Raw genomic sequence first — 19,629 nt, forward strand, 5'->3', positions numbered from 1 at the left:
CATATACCCTTCTACCGACCACCACCGGTCGTGTCTGCTTGTTGAACGCGGTCTGCAAGGCCGAGGTCTATCCGGAGCATGGACAGACCGACGAATACTGCGAAACGATTAATGGATTCTGTCTGGTTGACAATCGATTTCTTTTAATTTTCTCGTCACTGTGTTGACATTTCTCCAGTCGTGACTGGTCAGATATCTTTTGTTTGATTTTTTGTCTACCCATCTATTGGATGTGGGTGATATGTTGTTTTTGGTCTATCACTTGCTCTATTCCCCTTTTGCTACTGCTACTGCTATCGATTTGGTCGCTCCAATATGAATCGCTTCCTGCCTAATCCAACCATGAAAGTAGTCTACCTGAGAACTACACTAGGAAAGGAAAAGTAAATGGAGTCATGGTCAATATTCGCCTCTAGGCTATAGTAGCATAATTCTTAAAATAATGAAAATTACAATCCCAAAGCCTCCAAGATAGCCTTACCAACACCCGTCGCAGACGCAGGGTTCTGGCCAGTAATAAGCACCGACCCAGTACCAGCCGTCTTAGAAACAACAACCTTCTCCCCCCAAGCCTGATCGGCCTTAACGTACTTCCCGCCCGAGACGCGGCTAAGCTCCGTCTCCAGCATGAATGGCATAGCCGACGAAAGCTGCACAGCATCTTCCTCCTCATTCGAGAATCCCGTCACCGTAGCTCCGGAGATAAGGGGGACGCCGGAGGGCGCGGTAGCATTGAGCAGGACACAGGGTCCGTGGCAGACGGCCGCGACGGGCTTGTTGGCGGCCGCGAATGTCTGGATCAGAGCCAGGGAGACCGGGTCCGTGGTTAGGTCGAACATGGCTGTATACATTGCATGTAAGTGAGATGCTCAGGTTAGGGCTATGGGCTAGGGCAACGTACGTCCGTGGCCGCCGACGTAAAAGATGGCGTCGAATTCGGCTGCGCGGGGCAGGATATCCGATAGCTTGTGGGTGTTTGTCCATAGGGCCTTTTGCTCCTTGAGGAAGGTCTGCGAGGTGGCGTCTTCCTCGAACATCTTCACGGAGGCTGGATCGAGGGGTGCTTCGCCGCCTTTGGGCGAGGCGATGGTTAGGGAGACCTTGTTGTGGAGGACTTCATAGGGGTGGGCGAATTCGGGCTTTTGAGGTAGTTAGTACTGGGATTGAAGAGTCGTCTGTTAGTTTGGGTAGGCGTACCAGGTACCAGCCCGAGGGGTGGCCGGTGTCACCGAGCTTGTCGTGGGAGGTGAGAACGACGAGAACCTTGGGTGTCATTTTGGCGAGTTTGGGTATTTAGAAAATGGTTTAAATAGCAGGGTTATGCTACGATATATAATATCTTATGGCATAGAGGGGCGTTGGGCTGAGATTTATACGTTGCCCCTCCGTTTGCGGTGTGTCCGAGGCGATCATATATCACTATCTCGTCACTACCCCACCACGGGTTGATGTTAAGTGTAAACCAATAGGAGCTCTCAATTCAGAGACATCACGTTCTTCAGAAGCTACAATAATATAGGGTTTGCACAGCTTCGACCCACATATGGCATGATGTCATCCCGATGGCTACAAAAGTCTCCGATCATAAACACTAGAATCACAATATTGTACATAGTACACGGTAAGAAGTAAATCTGTAATGTAATTAGTTATATCAATGTACCTATCTAAATATATAATATGTGCAAGTACCGAGAAGAAGAAGAAAAAAAAATCTCAAAATTGCTTTTGGGACAAATCACAAGCTCACACTGTCCTATCCTTCGCATTGTACAACAAGAAATCCTGTACAGTCACGGGCTCGTGAGCAAAACAATGGCTATCATCGCAACGGTTCGTAATATGCAGTTCCAGCGGGCAACTGTTCAAAGTATGTACCGCAGCCGGCGGGTGGCCTCGGCCGCCACGAGGGCGCTGATTGCCCCGATAAAGAGGCAGATGGCAATGGCGTTGGGTCTATCCTTGTCTAGGTTCATCCATTGCGTGTCCGAACTACTCTTGTCTGACGGCTCGGCGCCGGGTTCAAGGATGCTGAAGACGATCCAGCTGATGAATGTGCCGACAAATTGCGGGAGGGTTGTATAAACATTAAGAACGCCTAGGTAGATGCCAGCTAATTCGCCTGTTGATGGGATGTTGGAGGATGGATCTTCTTCGTCGGTGTCGCTGTCGAACGAGTCGTGGTGGTTCAGTCGGAGGACATCTAGCTCTGTGTCTGCGGCATTGTTGCGCAGGCTAGCTGATGTTATCATTGTTACACCGGATCGTGAGGCCGGTACCACGGGGGAGTATCCGCCTGTTGTCAATTTGTTAATTTCTACGCCCATGAAGGCGAATGGGGCCCAGCCGCTGATTGCCCAGGGAATACCGCAGGCCGCTACGAGGAAGGTCGCAAAGGCTCGGGAGTGTGCAAGGGGTGCGAAGATCATGGTTGCGGCAAACATGATCTGAGAGATCAACCAGGCTGTCTGGAGATCGGGACGGATGGCGGTGACAGCCTTGAGGACGGCTGCCACGCCCGGCGGGGGACGTGGGGTGAATCGTGTTCGCTTGGTATCCGGTGGTTGGATACAGAATGGCAGGAGGACAGAGCTGAGGAATGTGATAGAAGAGAAGACCGTCAATGACAGACTTCCCACCCGGCCCACTTCGCCGAGCATGTCTGTCGCTTTGGCCATGTCGTCCTTGGGTACTTCATAGCGGAAGTAGGTCTCACCGACCCAGGTCGTGCTGTAGAAGAGAAAGGGGAACCAACCTATTCTAATCAGAGGAAAACATCACCAATAGATGGAGATCTTACATACCAATCCAAGCCCAAAATTGGGCCCAGCAAATAGCTTGAATCCGAGGCGGCAGCTCGAATGTAGTTTTGAACAGCTGTGAAAGAACTTGGATCGCACCAGCACTTCCATCATCCCTATGTCCACGATCGATTAGCTCAATGATTTCCTATATTCTTCAGGGCCAACCAACCTTGCTGAGATAAGAACACGCTCTTTCACCGAGTATGAGGTGACTGCCACCGCACACACTAATGAAAATGCAGCAATCACAGTCATCTGTTTAAACTGCGTGTCTCCGATGATTGTTCCAAAGATACTGACAGTATCAATAGCACCGACCACATAAGCAAAAAGCTGGCCGATGGCGCACATTCTGCCAGCTATGATATAAATTAGAGTGTTTTTAGACTGAAACATATGGGGAAGAACCATACCCCATGCGGAACCGGCTTGCTGGGAGGAAATGGGTAGTGTATCCACAATCAGACTGCGACAGCATGCTTGAACTGAAACATTGTAAGTAAAAAAAGACATAAAGGTTAGTTAACTTATTACTTACCAACGTTGATAGAGAAATCAACGGCATAGATACTCAGAACTGCCAATGCAATTGTGCCATTCTTAGCCTAGAGATAATTGGCATTAGCTTCTTGTTACTGAGAAACTAGAAGTTAGTCATCTAAGAAGTGTACCTTTTCCGGATCCTTAACGAATAATGCGACAATTTCCGCCGTCCAGCCCAAGACAAGCAGACAGAAAGCAACAATGAAAGACCCAAAAATCATAAAGGGTCTCCGACGACCCCATTTCGACCGTGACCGATCAGCAATAACACCAATAAGAGGCTGGATAATCAGCCCAGATAGTGGACCAGCAATCCACACCAGCGAAGTCTTGGATTTCGTTAACCCAAGCTGAAGAAGATATGGTGTGCAATCTACCCAAGATAAAAAGTCAGCAATGCTATTCTCTTTTGCGCATCGAATCTGGCCATTCTTACAGGTCATCTCAGTACCCCATGTAAACCTAAGAGCCAAAAGTCAGCCACAGAAACAACCCCCAAGCCCCAAGACCCAAAGTCCAAAGTCCCCCGCGGAGAAATACGCACTGCAATCCCACCAAACTAAACGTCAACAGCGCCATACGAGTCGACTCATTGCGACCCTTGATAGAAGGCGTCCCTGCCCACCTCGCAGCCTGAGGCATGATGCAAGCTCGCAATCATGCGCTTGTTATTTCCTCCGCCAAGCCAAAATCAGGTTGCCAGTGTTGTGTATCTCGTCGCGCTTCAGAATGCGACAGCAGCGTGGCTCGATTCGGGACGGGTTCCGGGGGTTGGGAAAGCGGCCGGGAAGTGTTAAAGGATCGAGGAATGAGTCGCGTGCTCGTCGGAAAGTGCTGGGGAGCTCGCGGGGGCCGAATTGGTTCGGGGCCGGGTTTGTGGCGCGCGTTGGGGCGAAATATTGACAGGGCTGGCGATTGTCGTTTTTGGTTTCCTTTGCGGAATTGTATATTCGGAATTCGAGGGAATTGACTGTCGGAGTCCAGGATCTGAGCTCTGGAGGACAAGAGGTGCTTCAAGGAGAGAAAATCCACATGAGCGCCTCCATGCGGGCCCCCGGCCTTATCGATTTATTTTAGACCCGCAAGCCCTTTGTCTGCCGATCCGGCTATTCTCAACACAAACAGCCAGGGTCTTTACATATATTTCCAGGGCTGCTTTTAATGTTTATTATTTTGCGGGCTTATTATCCTATCTACATTCATATTTCCGTTTGCAGCTCATCTTAACCCTTTCACGGCGACACTCATCCGCGATTGGCGTGACATAATCAAGGCCCTGGATACCAATAATAGAAACAAAGGGGATAGACACGGGATGAACGTGGGACGACATAGGGGCTTTTATATCGTCGCTTAAAAACCGTACGATACTAGAAATATTTGTTGATCAAATTTTTGATTTTGTCAAACAGCGTGAAAAAAAATTGTAAAAAAATCCAGCGAACAACTCCTCCGTAGAGGACCATATTCACCGTGCATAGAAACGAGATAAAAGCGTAAGTTATCTTTCATTGCGTCGCATCAAATCCTAAGTTCGAGTGCTCAAAGACAAACCTAAGTATCACAACATGACGCAATTTCTGCCTGGCCAGCTGACCAACAGAATTCAGAAAAACAGAGATTTTGATTCCTTCATGTCCTAATCCGCTTCCCATAATCGTCGTAAACAGCTATATCCCGAAGATTTACAGCCGGTTGGGGGCCGAGGTCGTGACAGGCCACTGGTAACCGGCCGCATCGCTGAACTTGTAGCCGTATGAGGCAGTGAAATCATCGAGGACAGCGGGTCCACGGGAGCCTAATGATATAATTAGTTATAGTCCAAACTGGTGAATTACTGCGGATAGACTCACCGTAGGGGTATTCCATGGGGATGATCTCCTTGTTGTCATCGAGGTAGTGCAGGAGGGGAGTGAAGATGCGCCAGCTGGCATCCAGCTCGTCGTCACGGACGAAGTTGGAGTGGTCGCCCTTGAAGGCGTCCAGGATCAGGGACTCGTAAGCTTCGGGGATCTTGAGGTCAGAGAAGCGGCGGCGGTAGGTCAAGTCCAGCTCGGTAACCACCGTCTGCATGGACAAACCGGGGAGCTTGGAGTTCATCTTGATGTAGACGGACTCGTTGGGCTGGACACGGATGACAAGCTCGTTGCGGGGAATGTCCTTGAAGATACCGGAGGTGACGTCCTTGAACTGGATGCGGACCTCGGTCTTCTGCTCGTTCAGGGCCTTACCGGCCTTAAGGATGAAGGGCACGCCGTCCCAACGCTCGTTCTTAATGTATGCCACCAGCGCGCAGAAAGTCGGGCAGCGAGACTCCTTGGGAACGGTGTCGTCCTCCAAGTAACCGGGCTTGCTGGCATCGAGGGAGCGGCCGTACTGACCGATGATGACGTTCTTGGGCTCGATGGCGTCCATGGCGCGGAGAACACGGACCTTCTCGTCACGGATGTCCTCGGAAGAGAAGGAGATGGGGCGCTCCATAGCGAGCAATGTGAGGACCTGCAGAAGGTCTTCAATGTGTCAGTTTTTCCGCGATTGGATCAGCATTGGAATTAACGTACGGTTCTGCATGACATCACGGATAATACCGAACTCATCGAAGTAACCACCACGGCCCTCAGTGCCGAACGGCTCCTTGAATGTAATCTGTTACCGGTATCAGTACCCATTTATAAAAAGTTCTTGTTCCACACATACCTGAACGTTGTCGATGTGGTGACGGTTCCATGTAGCGTTGAAGAACTCGTTGCCGAATCGCAGGATCAAAATGTTCTTAACCATCTCTTTGCCGAGGTAGTGATCGATACGGAAAATCTCTTCCTCCTTCCAGTTGGGTTCCAGGGCCCTCTGGAGGTCGCGCGAGCTCTGGAGGTCCTTACCGAAGGGCTTCTCAACCTATTGCAGACAATCGCATTAGTATGAGCTTATCTTGAATCATAATCTCCACCCACAATAATACGCGCGAGGCCGCTCTTGGGGTAGCAGTTGCGCTTCAGCTGCTCAGAGACAGTAGTGAAAACACTGGGAGGCAGAGCCATGTAAAAGACACGGTTCTGCTCCTTTCCTTGGCGGCCCTTCTCGATCCCCTCGAGGTGCTTGTTCAGGTTGATAAAAGAGTCATCCTGGTCGTATTGACCGGAAACGTAGGTGCACATCTTGCAGAATTGGTCTAATTGCTCCTCAATCTCCTTTGTGGGAACCTTGATGTACGAGCGAACGCGCTTAAGATATTCCTCGTGATCCATCTTCGTCCGCGCATATCCGACGATCTGAATATCCTTGGGGAGGAACTTGTTGCGGAACTACAGGGCATTGTCAGTTTTTTGAAGCTGAATTGGTAACTGGAATTGACACATACGAGGCCAAAGAGTGCTGGGAACTGCCGAATAGTTAGTACGAGTCATATAATCCGGAAAGGTGGGGCACGAACGGTCTTCTTCTTCGCCAGATCTCCAGAGGCACCTAGTACCACAATGATGGTATCATCCTTAAGTTCGATGGAGCTGAATGCGATATCCATTGTTAGTGATTCGTTCGAGGAAGAATTTGCGTTGGACGCGGTAATTGAGGGGTTGGGCGGGGGAGCTCTTTGAGCCGCAAAAAGCCTGCACAAGAGTCCAGTGGAAACTGATGATGATTTGGATGAATGCAGTATCCTTCCAGAGGGCAATCTTGGGGACAAAAGGTTGAGGTTTGAGGATGAGGTAGCCCTTCGGAGGTGGGCTTCATATGATGTAATCAGAGCATGAGGGGGAAATTTTGGAAGACGTACCCAGCGCCCTGGCGCTCATCGGTCTGGTTAATGACATTAGACATCTTGCAGCGCTATACAAAATGAAGAAGGGGAAATTGGGAAGGAAGAGAGAGAAATGTTGAGAAACACTGTAACAGGATCCGGCGGAGTACTTTTTAACGGGAGTCGCTCTCACAGCTTTGACTAGTGGGGCTGTGAGGTATGGGTATTTTATGTGTTTTATGATTATTCCAGGGTATTACTGACTTTTATTTTTTCTGTCTTAATTATGACGATGTTCTATTACTGATTTGCTTTTTCCCCCTACTCTCTTTATCTACTCTTTTTGGTCTTATTATTGTTTTAATTCTTGGATGAACCATTTCATCTCGGCCCTGAACCTGTTTGTCCTCGTGGCAATTGCCGGTCTGCCGACTTTCTTATATTAGACCTTTTTCCTAACCTCGATCTTAGTGATCACCCTTTTATCATTGACCTCAGTTCAATTACTGGGCCCCTCTTGGGATCTAGGACCTTAACCGTTTTAACCTACCCCGCGCAGGTTACTATCGCTGCTTTCTCTTGGGCTGAGCCTAGTAATTCGGAGTCATTACTATGTACGACTCCAAACAACACGTCGCTTATTGTTAGTTCAATGTAATTTTCGACTCTTCTAGGTGTTAGAAAGAGACATGGGATGTAGGTCATCTGATAAGAGGGATTCGTCTCACTTATAGGCGCGGACCACATTGCCCCAAACAGCCTGAATTCAACCGATGGTGGAGCGGGCACCACTATACGTATGAGATGTATCAAGTATCATTGTTCCTAACTACAATATTGTACAATGTTCTCATACTTTTATATATACAGCTTTGCGGTCAGCTGTACAGTCTGTACATGTGTTAAGAGTGGAGTCTTCTGCAAAGTAGTTGAGATAGCAAGCCACCTGAAGGTTGAAGAAGACCGAAGAGATGTGACATCTCCACTGAGTTTATTGCTAAAAATGGTGTAAAAAAAGTGGTGTCGCTTCTCTGCGGAAGACGTACCGAAGCCCGCTTTTACAGAATACAATACCAAATTTATACAAAATTATACAAGAAACCAAGCACGCAACTCGATAAGAGCTCGACCGGTGACCGAAATCGTGGGGAGGGATCGGCACATTTGTCATCTTCATACCAGACGGATTCTATTTTCCCGTGAGAACATTCTTAAGTCCGGTGGTAGGTATTGTCCCGATCTACGGAAGGGGTCCGAATCCGGAGCATATTAACCGTTGAGTGCTACCATAGCTCTCACATACAACTACACTCTCCCTGCCTCGGTATTAAGGTACCTCTGGTGGTTCGAGACTCGTACGAGTCCGCTTGAAAATTGCTCCGAGTATTTCAAGATTACCGGTCTCAGGTGTAATCAGTGATCCCGACAGCCAGGATGGTGGGGCAGGATTGAGGAACTTCTAGATTTCCCAATAAGTAGTCTCGGTCTGAAGTATACCGGAGAACTACTCCGTACACTGTACCCGGATCATGTCATGTCTTTCAGGTCATTGCAAAATTTCATTGAGAGTTACTTTTATAGTGATGTCTAGTGAGTTTGCAAAGATGGAACATTTACAACTCAGACTTTAGAGAAAAGAAAGCCGACCAAAGGCCGACGATAACCTTTGCACGTTGCTTTTTCTAAAATGGAACACCTGTCGTCATGGCCGAGGATCCTACGTTTGTCAGCCCTGAGAGGTCTGGATATTCCTACGGACGACTGTACCCCGAAAGATGTGGATCACGTGTTTTGTGGTACAAGGACAATTTCAGCTACACCATTTTCTCCTAGCGACTCAGTAGTAAACCATGGAAGTTGGATAAAATAGTATTTATACTGTTTGTTCAGTCGATTTACATCCAGTCTTTCATTACTTTAATTATAACTATAAGCTTCTTAAATGACGTCACACAACATGTCTGCCTTGGCGCCTTAGTGTTGATGCCTACGTGATATGGCTTCAAGGCAGGTGGAAACCTGACATCTTTAAAATACATAACGTTCTAATTACAACCTGAATTGATCAAAAGCTTTCTCACTACTGTCCTAAACATTCCATTCCAATTTCCCCTGAAAGAGTTGCATATATGTAGACAGATTCATAAGGTTGTTACTAGCACTACATATGTACTTGATGAGTTCACTGCCAACGAAGACTAATCCCGCAGGCATCGTCGCTAAGTTAAAGTACGATGAGTGGTCCTGGCTATAGACACTGACACGCTCTGAACTTCGATGATAATTATGCGCCGGCTGCTCGCGGCGAGACCATCAGGTTATTCCTGTCAATAGTGGTGAAGAAGCGCATGGTTCTGGAACAGATAGACTCCACTGCCGCTTATCTCAATGTCCCCATCAACCAGTGGATCATTATCATGCGTCAATCGACTGGTTTTGAGAAGCCAGGGCTGGTCTGCTTGCTATCATAGGCTCTCTACAGTCTATAACAGAGCGACTGCTTATAGTACGACACTATCGTTGAGGCATTGCGAAACATAGGTTTCAGACAACTTCTCGACGGGCCATGTATTCTAATTCATTAGGATTGCAATTTGTGGCTACTGCTTTACGTCGATGATACCATTGTTGCAGGCTCTGATGAAGATATCAAAGGACTCCAAGATAATGTATCATTCGCATACAAAGATTTTAGCAAGCCAGTCCGTTTTCTTGGGGGTTACCCTATCTCATGGAGATTAGAGGATCTTCCTAAGCTAAGACACGTATAACGAGGAGATACTTGCCTAGGCAGGTCTGAGTAATGCTTCTCCTAATGATGTAAAGAATGACGAGCCCACCGTCGAAAGGGGCGATGCTACTCGCTTTATATAAAATTAGATAGCTCACTAGTAAGAGCAGACCTAACATCGCTGTGTCTGTTAATAAATTGCAAGGCAGAACTAATACTTCGAGATAAGAGGATCTCTAATTCAAATAGAGGGCCAAGCTTACTGTGATACGAGCGGCTAAGAGCATTAGCTTTTACTCTTTAGTTTTTGTCTTATAAGTGAAATCTGTCTGGCTACATTACTTAACGAGCATACTCTGAATTCTTTACCATAAGATTGAAATGAAAAGATAGGATTGAAAAGACAAGATTTGCTTTTGTCTGTTCGTTGTGCGCTACTATGGGACCATGAAGTGTATAACAATACTATATCGGTAGTTACGAAGAGTTAAAAATCCAAGCCGCAAGAATGAGCTATCTATGATAAATTCTTTGTACATACTGTATCAACAATTCATGGAGATAAGAAATGACGTGGCTTAGGACGAAGTAGAAATCCACAGCCATATCATAGCTATTTGCTTTGTCGTGTTAAATTTAAAAAAATATTAAAAAAAAGAAAAATTAAAGAAACCACGAAAGGTACCATTGTTATATAACTCCCGTAGAAAAGGTATATAGAAACCAAAGGTGGGATTTTCAAACACCCTTTTTTGTAAAGGTGCGCTACAGAACATGTACGTTGTAGGTATATTGAACAGGGTGAAAGAACAAACCAAAGCACTGTAGTGATTAGCTCACAGCATTATGTGCAAGTTATCGGTGTATTCTTAGCGTACGAGAGTAGGTGCCCATTGAATTATTCCAAATAGAATAAACTAATTATTCTCCTCTTTAGAAACTCGCAGATTTTATAGACTACGAGAGGTTTGATCCCTTTTAAATTTGGAGAGCTATCAATTTCCTATATAATGCAATTACATTAACATTGATCTGACGTAACTTGGTGAAGTAAATCTGTATATAAGATATCACGTTTATAGAGATATCTAGAACCAAATAACAACATATGTACAGATTTTATATGTCTTCACGACCTTTTTTAACTATACTCCCCTGGGCTTTGTACTTTTTATATAATTAGAACAAAAATTAGCTAGTTAATGATGGTAATAAAAATTTGTATTGATTCTGATTGTGGGTTACAATGTTATTGCGCTTATGTACCTGTAGTTTTAGAACGTCGAGTTTGTACTACAAACAGGAGTTGTCGCCGCATGGATCATATTACTGAAACTAAGTACTTTTTGTATGCGCCTCCCATACTTAAAATACCTCGAGCAATATTTCAGGGTTGAGCCCTAGCACTTGGGTCCACCACACCACGTGACCCACTAATCCACGTGATCCGGGTCGATTCCAGTGTGGATTTGTGTGCTCGCCTATTGAATTTTGAATTATCGCCAACCTCGCCGACATACGACAACCGCGGGTCACCTTCGACACTCTTTCCTTGCCCGATCACAGAGAAACGCCGACACAATGCCTTCGGAACAAGGACACCGCCGTGAGTGAATCCCCTGATCACGAATTTGCATATCGATCGTCGATTCGGCGGTCTCGAAATCGCAAAGCCGTACTCGATCAAGGCACCTTGTGTGCGACCAGGGAATGAATGAACTACATGCTAACTGATTTTTTCCTATTCTAGTCTACGTCAAGTAAGTTATCACCGCAAATCAATATACGTTCGAGATACCGGTTCGAAATGAAGGATCGATTTGGAGGACTCAGCCATCGCCACTCGAACAATATACGATGAGAACAGAGGATTAACGCGAATTTCTTTCACAGGGGACGTCACCTCAGCTACCAGCGTAGCAAGCACGCCCTTACCCCCAACACCAGGTATCTACACCCTGCGCACACAAAATGAAATTGGACGGAATCTGATATGTGGAATCTAGCTTGGTCAAGATTGAGGGTGTTGATGACACCAAGTCCGCCAACTTCTACCTTGGCAAGAAGGTCGCTTTCGTTTACCGTGCTAAGCGTGAGGTCCGCGGCTCCAACATCCGGGTGATCTGGGGCAAGGTCACTCGGCCACACGGTACGTGAAAGGAACAGGACCCAAGGGCATCTCGGAGAGCCATGGGAACCGCAGCCCGAATCTTGAACATCGGAACTAATTTATTTCAGGCAACTCCGGTGTTGTGCGCGCCAAGTTCCGCAACAACCTCCCCCCCAAGTCTCTCGGTGCCACCGTCCGCGTTATGCTCTACCCCTCCAACATCTAAACGGCTTCTCTGTGTTGTTTTTTAGTGGGCGATTCCCTTCTTCGCGCAGACGGTCGGTCAGGCAAGGAAAAGTCGACGGAACGAGCCGATGTTGGTTTGAAGTGATGGAGTTGGCGGGTTGATAACGTTCTATTCGTGGGAGAAGGAAGGGCCATAGAGCCCTACGAATCAAAAAATTTTACCCTTTCATTGCTGTGTTGGCCTCGAGGCACCGGGAACGAGCACCGTCTCGATATTTCTCCTTGTTCTAACAATTCGCGAGCATGATGTGTCTGGTCGCGCAGCGTCACTTTCTCCCACTTTGTATCTGACGCTCATGCGCACCAAATTCCATACCATTTCAAAATCCAGCACCGGTCAATCGATCCGCTTCTTCATGTCAGTCCTTCGTCTGTTGATTAGGAAGAATTGCATCTATTGCTCTGGCTCCTCTATACCACGGCATTTTGTTCTTCACGATATTCCCATTGCAACTTAGGCAATCTAGGCTTTTAATTGTAGTTCTGGCTCTGGCACCCATAGACCCTTCTGGTGACCAGGTTCCCCAGGTTGTGTGCGATGTGGACCCGCATCCCCATACTGACCTTGCACTAGTTAGTGTCAACTATCAACTCAACTTCGGACGCAGCACCGGGTTCTTGACTTGGGTTCTTGACTTTTTTCCCTTCACTCTGCAGAACAATGCCATCTGATATTAATTTTCCTATTCATTTGCCGGTCTAGACCATCAAGAATCCTTCCGTCTTCTGATAAGCGAAGCCGCCAAATATATATTTCCACATAAATTAGATCTGAACTCCACTCCAGCCGAAGTAAAGTATGGTTTCATCCTCATAACTCATTAACAAAAACCTCGGAAGCAAACCTGCAAATGGTATTCTGGAACCCAACTCCAACACATTCAATCATAAAGCTTATAATATTTCTTTGTGCACCGATTGCCTGTGAGCCTTGAGATTTTCCCGTCGACTGGAAGCATGTTCACACAAGGGGAAGGGACATTTGAATCCCCGTGGGTTGATATGCTGAGTCTGGATGTGCCGTACCAACACCCCTTTACGAGAGAACATACGATCATAAGTACAGTCCTTATATTCGCATTTGTAGGTACCGTAGTCTTTGCTTTGCCTGGGCAAACGTGTTTAAATATGTGTTTGGAAGAGGAAGGATAGACCAAGTGTAGGAGGATACTAACTGTTTTTTGACTGCACGACGACGAGATCGGCAGGGAAGTTTCGACTGGCTAGGCTCATTGGTGGCCTCACTAGTGCAGTGGCTTTCTTCGATAGGGACGGAAGAGGGCGTCATATTAAACCAAGGACCGCAGAGCCTGTCATCATAATGGCTTGTTGGGGTGAGCGCAGCGCCGTTCTCTTGAATTGACGAAGAGCTTGGGGTATTTTCGTCGAAAGGCCTCTTGATAGTGGTTTGGTTTGGGTAGACCGAGGACGGGACAGGCGAAGATGTCACATCAGCCCAAGGACTGGGACATTGTGGATCGTAATCATTTGTGGAAGAGAGTGTGGCGCAAGTCACGGTTGGAGTAGGAGGTTGGTTTCTCTCATTGAGATATCCGTTGACAGTATGTGGGTCTAGATAAGTGGAAGAGACAGAGGAAAGGGCAGGAGATGATATGGGCTCAAAGGTAACCGGCGTTGGAGCAGGATGTGACCGATAGCCGTATAAATAAGGCCCAGCGACCAGCGACACATTTGACGGAGCGACTAGCAGATCGGGAGAGGGAGACATGGGAAAAGCCTCGGGCCGTTTGAGAAAGCTAGTGCTCCAGTCCTCCAGCTCTGGATCAGACCACGAGTACAGGGTTTGAGGAATGTTCGAATTGCTGTTGCTGCGTGTGTGCCACCACATGATGAGAGTAAGCGTCGACCTGAATGTATAGTCTCAGGGTTCAACGGTTGGGGATGAACCAGAATCGTACAAAAAGTAAAGTTATGCAAATAAATTATCATTCAGACCGATGAAGGGCACTCAGAGGTATTTATGGATATGAGAGGAAGAGGTAGAGAAAAAAATGTCGAAAATAGGTGGAACACGAACTCGACGAGGCAGTTGCCTTGAGACTTCCTCCCAGTCCCATTTTAGTAACAGCACTGGTGATTAAAGAGCCAGAATTTTGGTCTCCACATCACATTTTCCATTCAGCACGTCTGTTTATAGTACAAAAGTACGATTTCAATACCAGCCGGTATCACCCACCACACAGGGCTTTGTGCTGATAATTAGCCCCCTGGTTTTAGTGATACTTGGTTGCAGAAAGACTCGTACTCACGGTTCCTTTAATTTTCTGTCTCATCAACCGGAGAAAGAGGAAACAGGAGGTTCCACATTATTGTACATTGCAAGAGCTAGGGATATGCTACCAGTCAAAGCAGCTACCAGTCCGGCGTTGGCACCTAAAGGATTCCGCGCACTGAGTGATCGACAAAAGGATAGATGGCAGGTTGTCGAGAATTTCTGACAGTCTCATTACAGAGCATTTAAATGTAAGTTCAAGCGTTTCAAGATTGTAATACATGTTGTGTGTCATCAGAATAGAAGCCATCGAACTTTCCGAAATTCCCATCCCATGGACCTGGGAGACTAGTTCCCGCCTTACGTACCGACAGCCTGGGTTATCCATGGATCCACAGATATCAATCAATCGTGCTTTTATCAATTGGAATGTGAACTTCAACTACTCTATACCATGTATACAAATCGCATGTATACAAATTTCATTCCCATAGCCCCCGGTATGGGATTTTGTCCCCGCTCAATCCCACAGGCGTCTGCCGCCACGTCACTTCAGGGGAATCGAACAGATCACCAACCCGTGGGGTCGCAAGGCCCACTGGGAAGTACTACGAGGGTTTCCTAGTGCGTTGATAGTGTGCATTTTCCGCACCTCGTCAAATATCTTACCACTATCTTTTACTGTTTTCCCTTTTTCGACTTTCGTTTTTTTTCTTCATTTTCAATTGAATTTCAATTGATTTTTCGGTAGTGATCTGGTGTCTGAGCCAATAGAATAATAACAGCGAAAAAAAGCCTCAGTTGTGCGGTGGCTTTTCCTCAAATGACGGGTATCTTGGGGTTACATTGTGTCGGACGGCATGCATCTAGTGCCTTAGGGGGCCAATGATTATAATCCAGGTGTATACTACTCCGTAATCAAATGCCGACTCCAGGTGGCACCAAGTCTACAGAAAATAATAAATGTTTTTATCAGCCCAACCTAGAGTGTCTAGTATTGTCATCAAGAATGTTGTATCAACAACGCGGGATTAAAGAAAGACGCGAAAACACCCTCCCCCAGCTAAGATGTCTTAGAACTGATGGTCTTCAGCGTTTAAAAGCAAGATCTACGGCCATGACTCGTGGGTATGTGACGTGTTGTGCGTGAACTTGGGCGTAATATGCAAGTCAAAATTAGTCCCTTCAGCCGCACTCAGGCAGTCCGAGCATTCCATGATCTCAGATCCTTATTTTTATTATTTACCACTCTCGAATGGAGCTCCCATAGAATAAGTTATCCAGGTAGAGTTAAATTGTTCCTAGAAAAAACCTCCAAAAAAACCTCCCATTAAGCCTTGCTTTGGGCTCCGCCGAATAATTTAAAAACTCGTTCTCTATGAATCTGTAGACATGTGCTCTATTGCATCATTTATTTGGCATATCACTTCCTGCACGCAGAATACTTAGACGAATTTAATGTAATACTTAGATTTTCTACACGGCATTTGTTTGCCGGAAAGGGCCCTTGCTTGCGTGCATTGAATATAATATAATATTATATTGTGGCTTGGCCCCGATCTTTTCTGCTTTGGAGGGAAAGGGGGGCTATATAAGGCCCATTATTGATGCCACTTCTAGTGATGAAAGAGAGCCTATGTTCTGAGGCTGAGCGGATCGCTGTCAATCACAAAATTTGGAGACAGGATACCAATAGGATAAGCCCTGTGAACATATTACTAGATCTAATGCAATGATGCGACCTTAAAATGTGGCCGTACACCACATATTCTTCTCTTAGCATCTTTTTGTAAACAGAGATGATTGGCGGGACCCCGCGTAGTATGGGGTCTCAGTTGGGACAAAAGTACGAAAGATACACCAGCAAAAGTTTTGGAAATCTTTGATCCCAATTTCGGATCCAAATGGTTGAGTAGTTGCTAGATGTTTAATTTTAATTTGCTTAAATTAGTTTCGATACGATACAATATTGTATGCGGGTGCGTATTTGAGGTTGAATTTGAATTAAACTCGCGGTCCCGGGAAACTGGGACACCGGGAGAGCCATTGTGTTGGAACCAATCCCCAGTGATTCTATAGATATAGTTGTACTAACATAAAGGTCAAGCAAAATCAACAAAAGCTGAGAAAGATTGAGGTATCTCCCATTTATATTGAGGTAAAAAGGTTATTTATTACGATAAATTATTAAAAGTACAATTCGACATTTGACACCTATAATCCAAGTTCCTACCTGAACCCACCCCCTCAAGGTAGATGACATCCGATACTGCACTACTGCACTATCAGCGAATTTTGTCACGAAAATGGAGTCACAAAGATGGAGAACTTTCATTGAGAACTTCATGTTACGCAAGGAGCTTATGTTACTTTGTGGAAAGAAAACATGGCTGTCAAAAAAATAAGATGAAACCCTCTGTGGTTATTGCCTCAGGACCATTGACCACATTAGTTTGTGACACGTCACCACCATGGTGGTAACACTATGTTTCGGGCCGCCGAGGATTTTTGTTTTAGTCTTCCTCTGCCACATCCTCGTCCTCCTTTCTCTCCCCCTTACTTCTACTCCCGTAGCCCTTTTTCGCCAAATTATGTATCTCATCAAGTCTAGTCACATTGAAGTATTATCACTATGTATCAACGCAAGTGACTAGCAAAGCGCAGAGTTGCTATGGGCCAGAGTTTGACCAAGCCTGACAGAGCATTCCAAAGTTTTGTTCCAAGGTTGGGGCCATTTATGGCGTAGGCCGAAATATTCAGAAATAGAAGCAATTCAACATAAACCTCATGGTTCGCAAGATAAAGCAGTCTAGGGAGCAAGCAACCTTCCACAACATGTAGGAGCAACAAAACTGAAGTAACATAAAACAAAGCAAAGTCAAATATTGTAGCCTTCAGTTCAGCTCATGCTCAAGTCTTTACCTCCTCCGTCGTAGCATAACGACTCCATCTCCGAATGATAGGCCCATATCGATAAAACACGTACGGTACAGGGACCATGATCGCGCTAATGCACCCAAGAATGGTGAGGGTCCAATGAACACCCATATTTTTGTAAAATGGGATACCAACAACGGTCATGACACCAGCAGCAAGGTACCGCGAAACAGTCATGAAACCCAGTGCAGACGCCGCGTAAATATCGTACGCGTCGATAACATACATGTATGAGCTAATGAAAATGCAGATAGATCCGAAGCCGAAAAAACCTGATGCCACGATGGGTGACCAGATTGAGACCGAAGCCTGTTGATAAATTAGCCTTAATCTAAGCGAATTAATGTGGTGAGGGGTGAGTGAACGTACATAGTCAGTCCAGCCCATCCAAAATAGACTAATAGGAATCATTGGTGCTCCAAACATGGCAAACCAGAGTCGAATTTCGGGTTTTGTGTGGACGTTATCCAAGGCGCGGGGATCAGAGGCTGGATCAGTGCCATTGATTTCCTGTGCAGCAGCCGTGAAGTCCTTTTTGGTCCAGCGGTAAACTGGAAGCACCAGGAGTCCTGCGAGTAAGATGCCAACATACATCGCCACCCAGACGATATTGGTGAGACCTTGAGACAGGCCATGCACATCAGTAAAGATATAAGTGTAGCCGTCGAAGAATGTGAATAACACAATGTAGAGAACAGTCATGTAGAGCGATATGAGCAGGATGATAGGTTCATGGAATGGGATGAGGAATTGTCGCTTCATCGCGCCACCAATTCGACTAGAAAGTGAAACTTTCTCCATTTCCATTGCTGAACGGAAACGAGAGTCGCCCGTTTGCTGACGCAATTGCTTTCCCTTCCATTTCAACAGCAGCGGCGAGTATGTCTCCGGCTGGAAGAGAAGAACAAGAACGAAGATGGCGCCGGAGGCAATGAGAATTATCCAAGCCGTCCACTGCCATCCCAAGACGCCTGTTTGACCAATGAACGATGCAATCACAGGTGCCAATATGGGGCCACCAAATGACAATATGGCGTACATAGGGAACGTGATGGTCTTTTCGAGTGGATTCCACAGATCTGCAATGGTACCCCCTGCGCATGTCAACGGTGGACAGCCAAATATACCTGCTAGAAAGCGGAAGGCAAGTTGGGCACCGATGTTCGGGGCGAGGGCCGAGCCCATGATGAAAATCATAAACAAGGTAAGAGATCCAGCATACACAACATTGCGGCCAAGAATTTCGGACAGTGGTCCACTAACAAGTGAGCCGACTGCAAAACCGAGGAGATAAACGCCTGTTCAACTATTAGCTTTATACGAGAATGGCAGGCAGAGGAGATGTTATAATACCAGTCACCAATGTACCAACAACCTCACTGACGTGGTACGCTTCTGTGATCTGGAGTAAGACTCCCGACTCGATTGCCGACGCAGAGCCAACAACAAAAGCTAATGCGGTAACGAGTAGCGTGGCGACCATTCGACGGGCGTAGCTAAAGTTCCTAGGATTGAGGGGATCATTCTCATCTTCCCAGCCAACAATGAACAGGTGGGAATCTGGACCAGAAGTATCGATCTGCTTCTGGATCTCGATGCCGGCGAGGGAATTGCCCAGAGCCGTTTTCTCAGAATACTGCGTGAGATTTCGCGAAAGCGTATCCACAACTGACTCGGTCCCATCCTGGCTAAATCGGCCCGATTCCGGTATGACTGCTTCGCGGGCAGCAGAACTATTCACGGAAGAAGCCGTACCGTGCTCGGGGCCATTATCAAGTTGCCTGTGAACGGCATGACCCAATCGTCGAAATTGCAGATAGGACTGCATTTTTCAATATCAAAATTAGACTGAACTTTTCAGACCCTATATTGTGTTCTCACCGGTCAAGTAGTTATCGCGCTGTCTCCAGGATCAGGAGCCCACGCGATGATTTGACGTGTTTAGCTAAATTTCTGGAATCTGAAGAGGAAAATATGGGAAAAGGAGAAACCTCAGAAATTTTATATGCGTTCATGTATAACTGACCCATAGCTGATAAATCGAAGTTACTGGGATTGCTGATAAATCGGGTAAATTTCGGCACAAGCTAAAACCCGAGCTCATGTTGAGCCTTTGTGATAAATAAAAATAGGACATCTAGAGCAAAATGTGAGATGAGAGGGAACAATAACTTGCTGTTCTATCACGCCATCTAATCATTTACGGCGAACAGTATAGTTCAGCCAGAGTCGGGCCAAGTAAGCCGACCTTCACTTTATCTCAACGTTCGGTCTATATCTCCTTATAAG

At 46.4% G+C, this 19,629-nt stretch overlaps 6 protein-coding genes across 6 annotated transcripts; 1 reads left to right on the top strand and 5 right to left on the bottom strand.

The window, feature by feature from the left end:
- Positions 1-449: 449 nt before the first annotated feature.
- On the bottom strand, positions 450-1,275 carry N7529_006637 (ThiJ/PfpI family protein; the record flags this gene model as incomplete). Its single annotated transcript, XM_057242164.1, has 3 exons — positions 450-841; positions 902-1,139; positions 1,198-1,275. The coding sequence occupies 3 exons, from the start codon at positions 1,273-1,275 to the stop codon at positions 450-452; spliced, it is 708 nt and encodes a 235-aa protein (XP_057097523.1).
- Positions 1,276-1,865: 590 nt separating this feature from the next.
- On the bottom strand, positions 1,866-3,989 carry N7529_006638 (putative sucrose transporter; the record flags this gene model as incomplete). The annotated part of the gene is made up of 8 exons (XM_057242165.1): positions 1,866-2,755; positions 2,805-2,917; positions 2,974-3,163; positions 3,218-3,289; positions 3,343-3,409; positions 3,476-3,720; positions 3,784-3,809; positions 3,892-3,989. 8 exons carry the CDS (start codon positions 3,987-3,989, stop codon positions 1,866-1,868), a joined length of 1,701 nt encoding a protein of 566 aa, XP_057097524.1.
- Positions 3,990-5,032: 1,043 nt separating this feature from the next.
- Positions 5,033-6,867, bottom strand: N7529_006639 (glucose-6-phosphate dehydrogenase; the record flags this gene model as incomplete). Its single annotated transcript, XM_057242166.1, has 7 exons — positions 5,033-5,145; positions 5,201-5,857; positions 5,909-5,993; positions 6,045-6,242; positions 6,299-6,649; positions 6,706-6,719; positions 6,774-6,867. 7 exons carry the CDS (start codon positions 6,865-6,867, stop codon positions 5,033-5,035), a joined length of 1,512 nt encoding a protein of 503 aa, XP_057097525.1.
- A 4,528-nt stretch (positions 6,868-11,395) lies between these two features.
- N7529_006640 (60S ribosomal protein eL33) lies at positions 11,396-12,150 on the top strand (the record flags this gene model as incomplete). The annotated part of the gene is made up of 5 exons (XM_057242167.1): positions 11,396-11,420; positions 11,565-11,574; positions 11,708-11,761; positions 11,821-11,963; positions 12,053-12,150. The coding sequence occupies 5 exons, from the start codon at positions 11,396-11,398 to the stop codon at positions 12,148-12,150; spliced, it is 330 nt and encodes a 109-aa protein (XP_057097526.1).
- A 914-nt stretch (positions 12,151-13,064) lies between these two features.
- Positions 13,065-14,019, bottom strand: N7529_006641 (uncharacterized protein; the record flags this gene model as incomplete). The annotated part of the gene is made up of 2 exons (XM_057242168.1): positions 13,065-13,278; positions 13,346-14,019. The coding sequence occupies 2 exons, from the start codon at positions 14,017-14,019 to the stop codon at positions 13,065-13,067; spliced, it is 888 nt and encodes a 295-aa protein (XP_057097527.1).
- Positions 14,020-17,313: 3,294 nt separating this feature from the next.
- On the bottom strand, positions 17,314-19,168 carry N7529_006642 (MFS transporter; the record flags this gene model as incomplete). Its single annotated transcript, XM_057242169.1, has 3 exons — positions 17,314-17,649; positions 17,710-18,638; positions 18,694-19,168. 3 exons carry the CDS (start codon positions 19,166-19,168, stop codon positions 17,314-17,316), a joined length of 1,740 nt encoding a protein of 579 aa, XP_057097528.1.
- Positions 19,169-19,629: the final 461 nt, after the last annotated feature.

The sequence above is a fragment of the Penicillium soppii genome (genome assembly GCF_028829465.1).
Source record: "Penicillium soppii strain IBT 18220 chromosome Unknown utg000005l, whole genome shotgun sequence".
NCBI classification, from domain to species: Eukaryota; Fungi; Ascomycota; class Eurotiomycetes; order Eurotiales; family Aspergillaceae; genus Penicillium; species Penicillium soppii.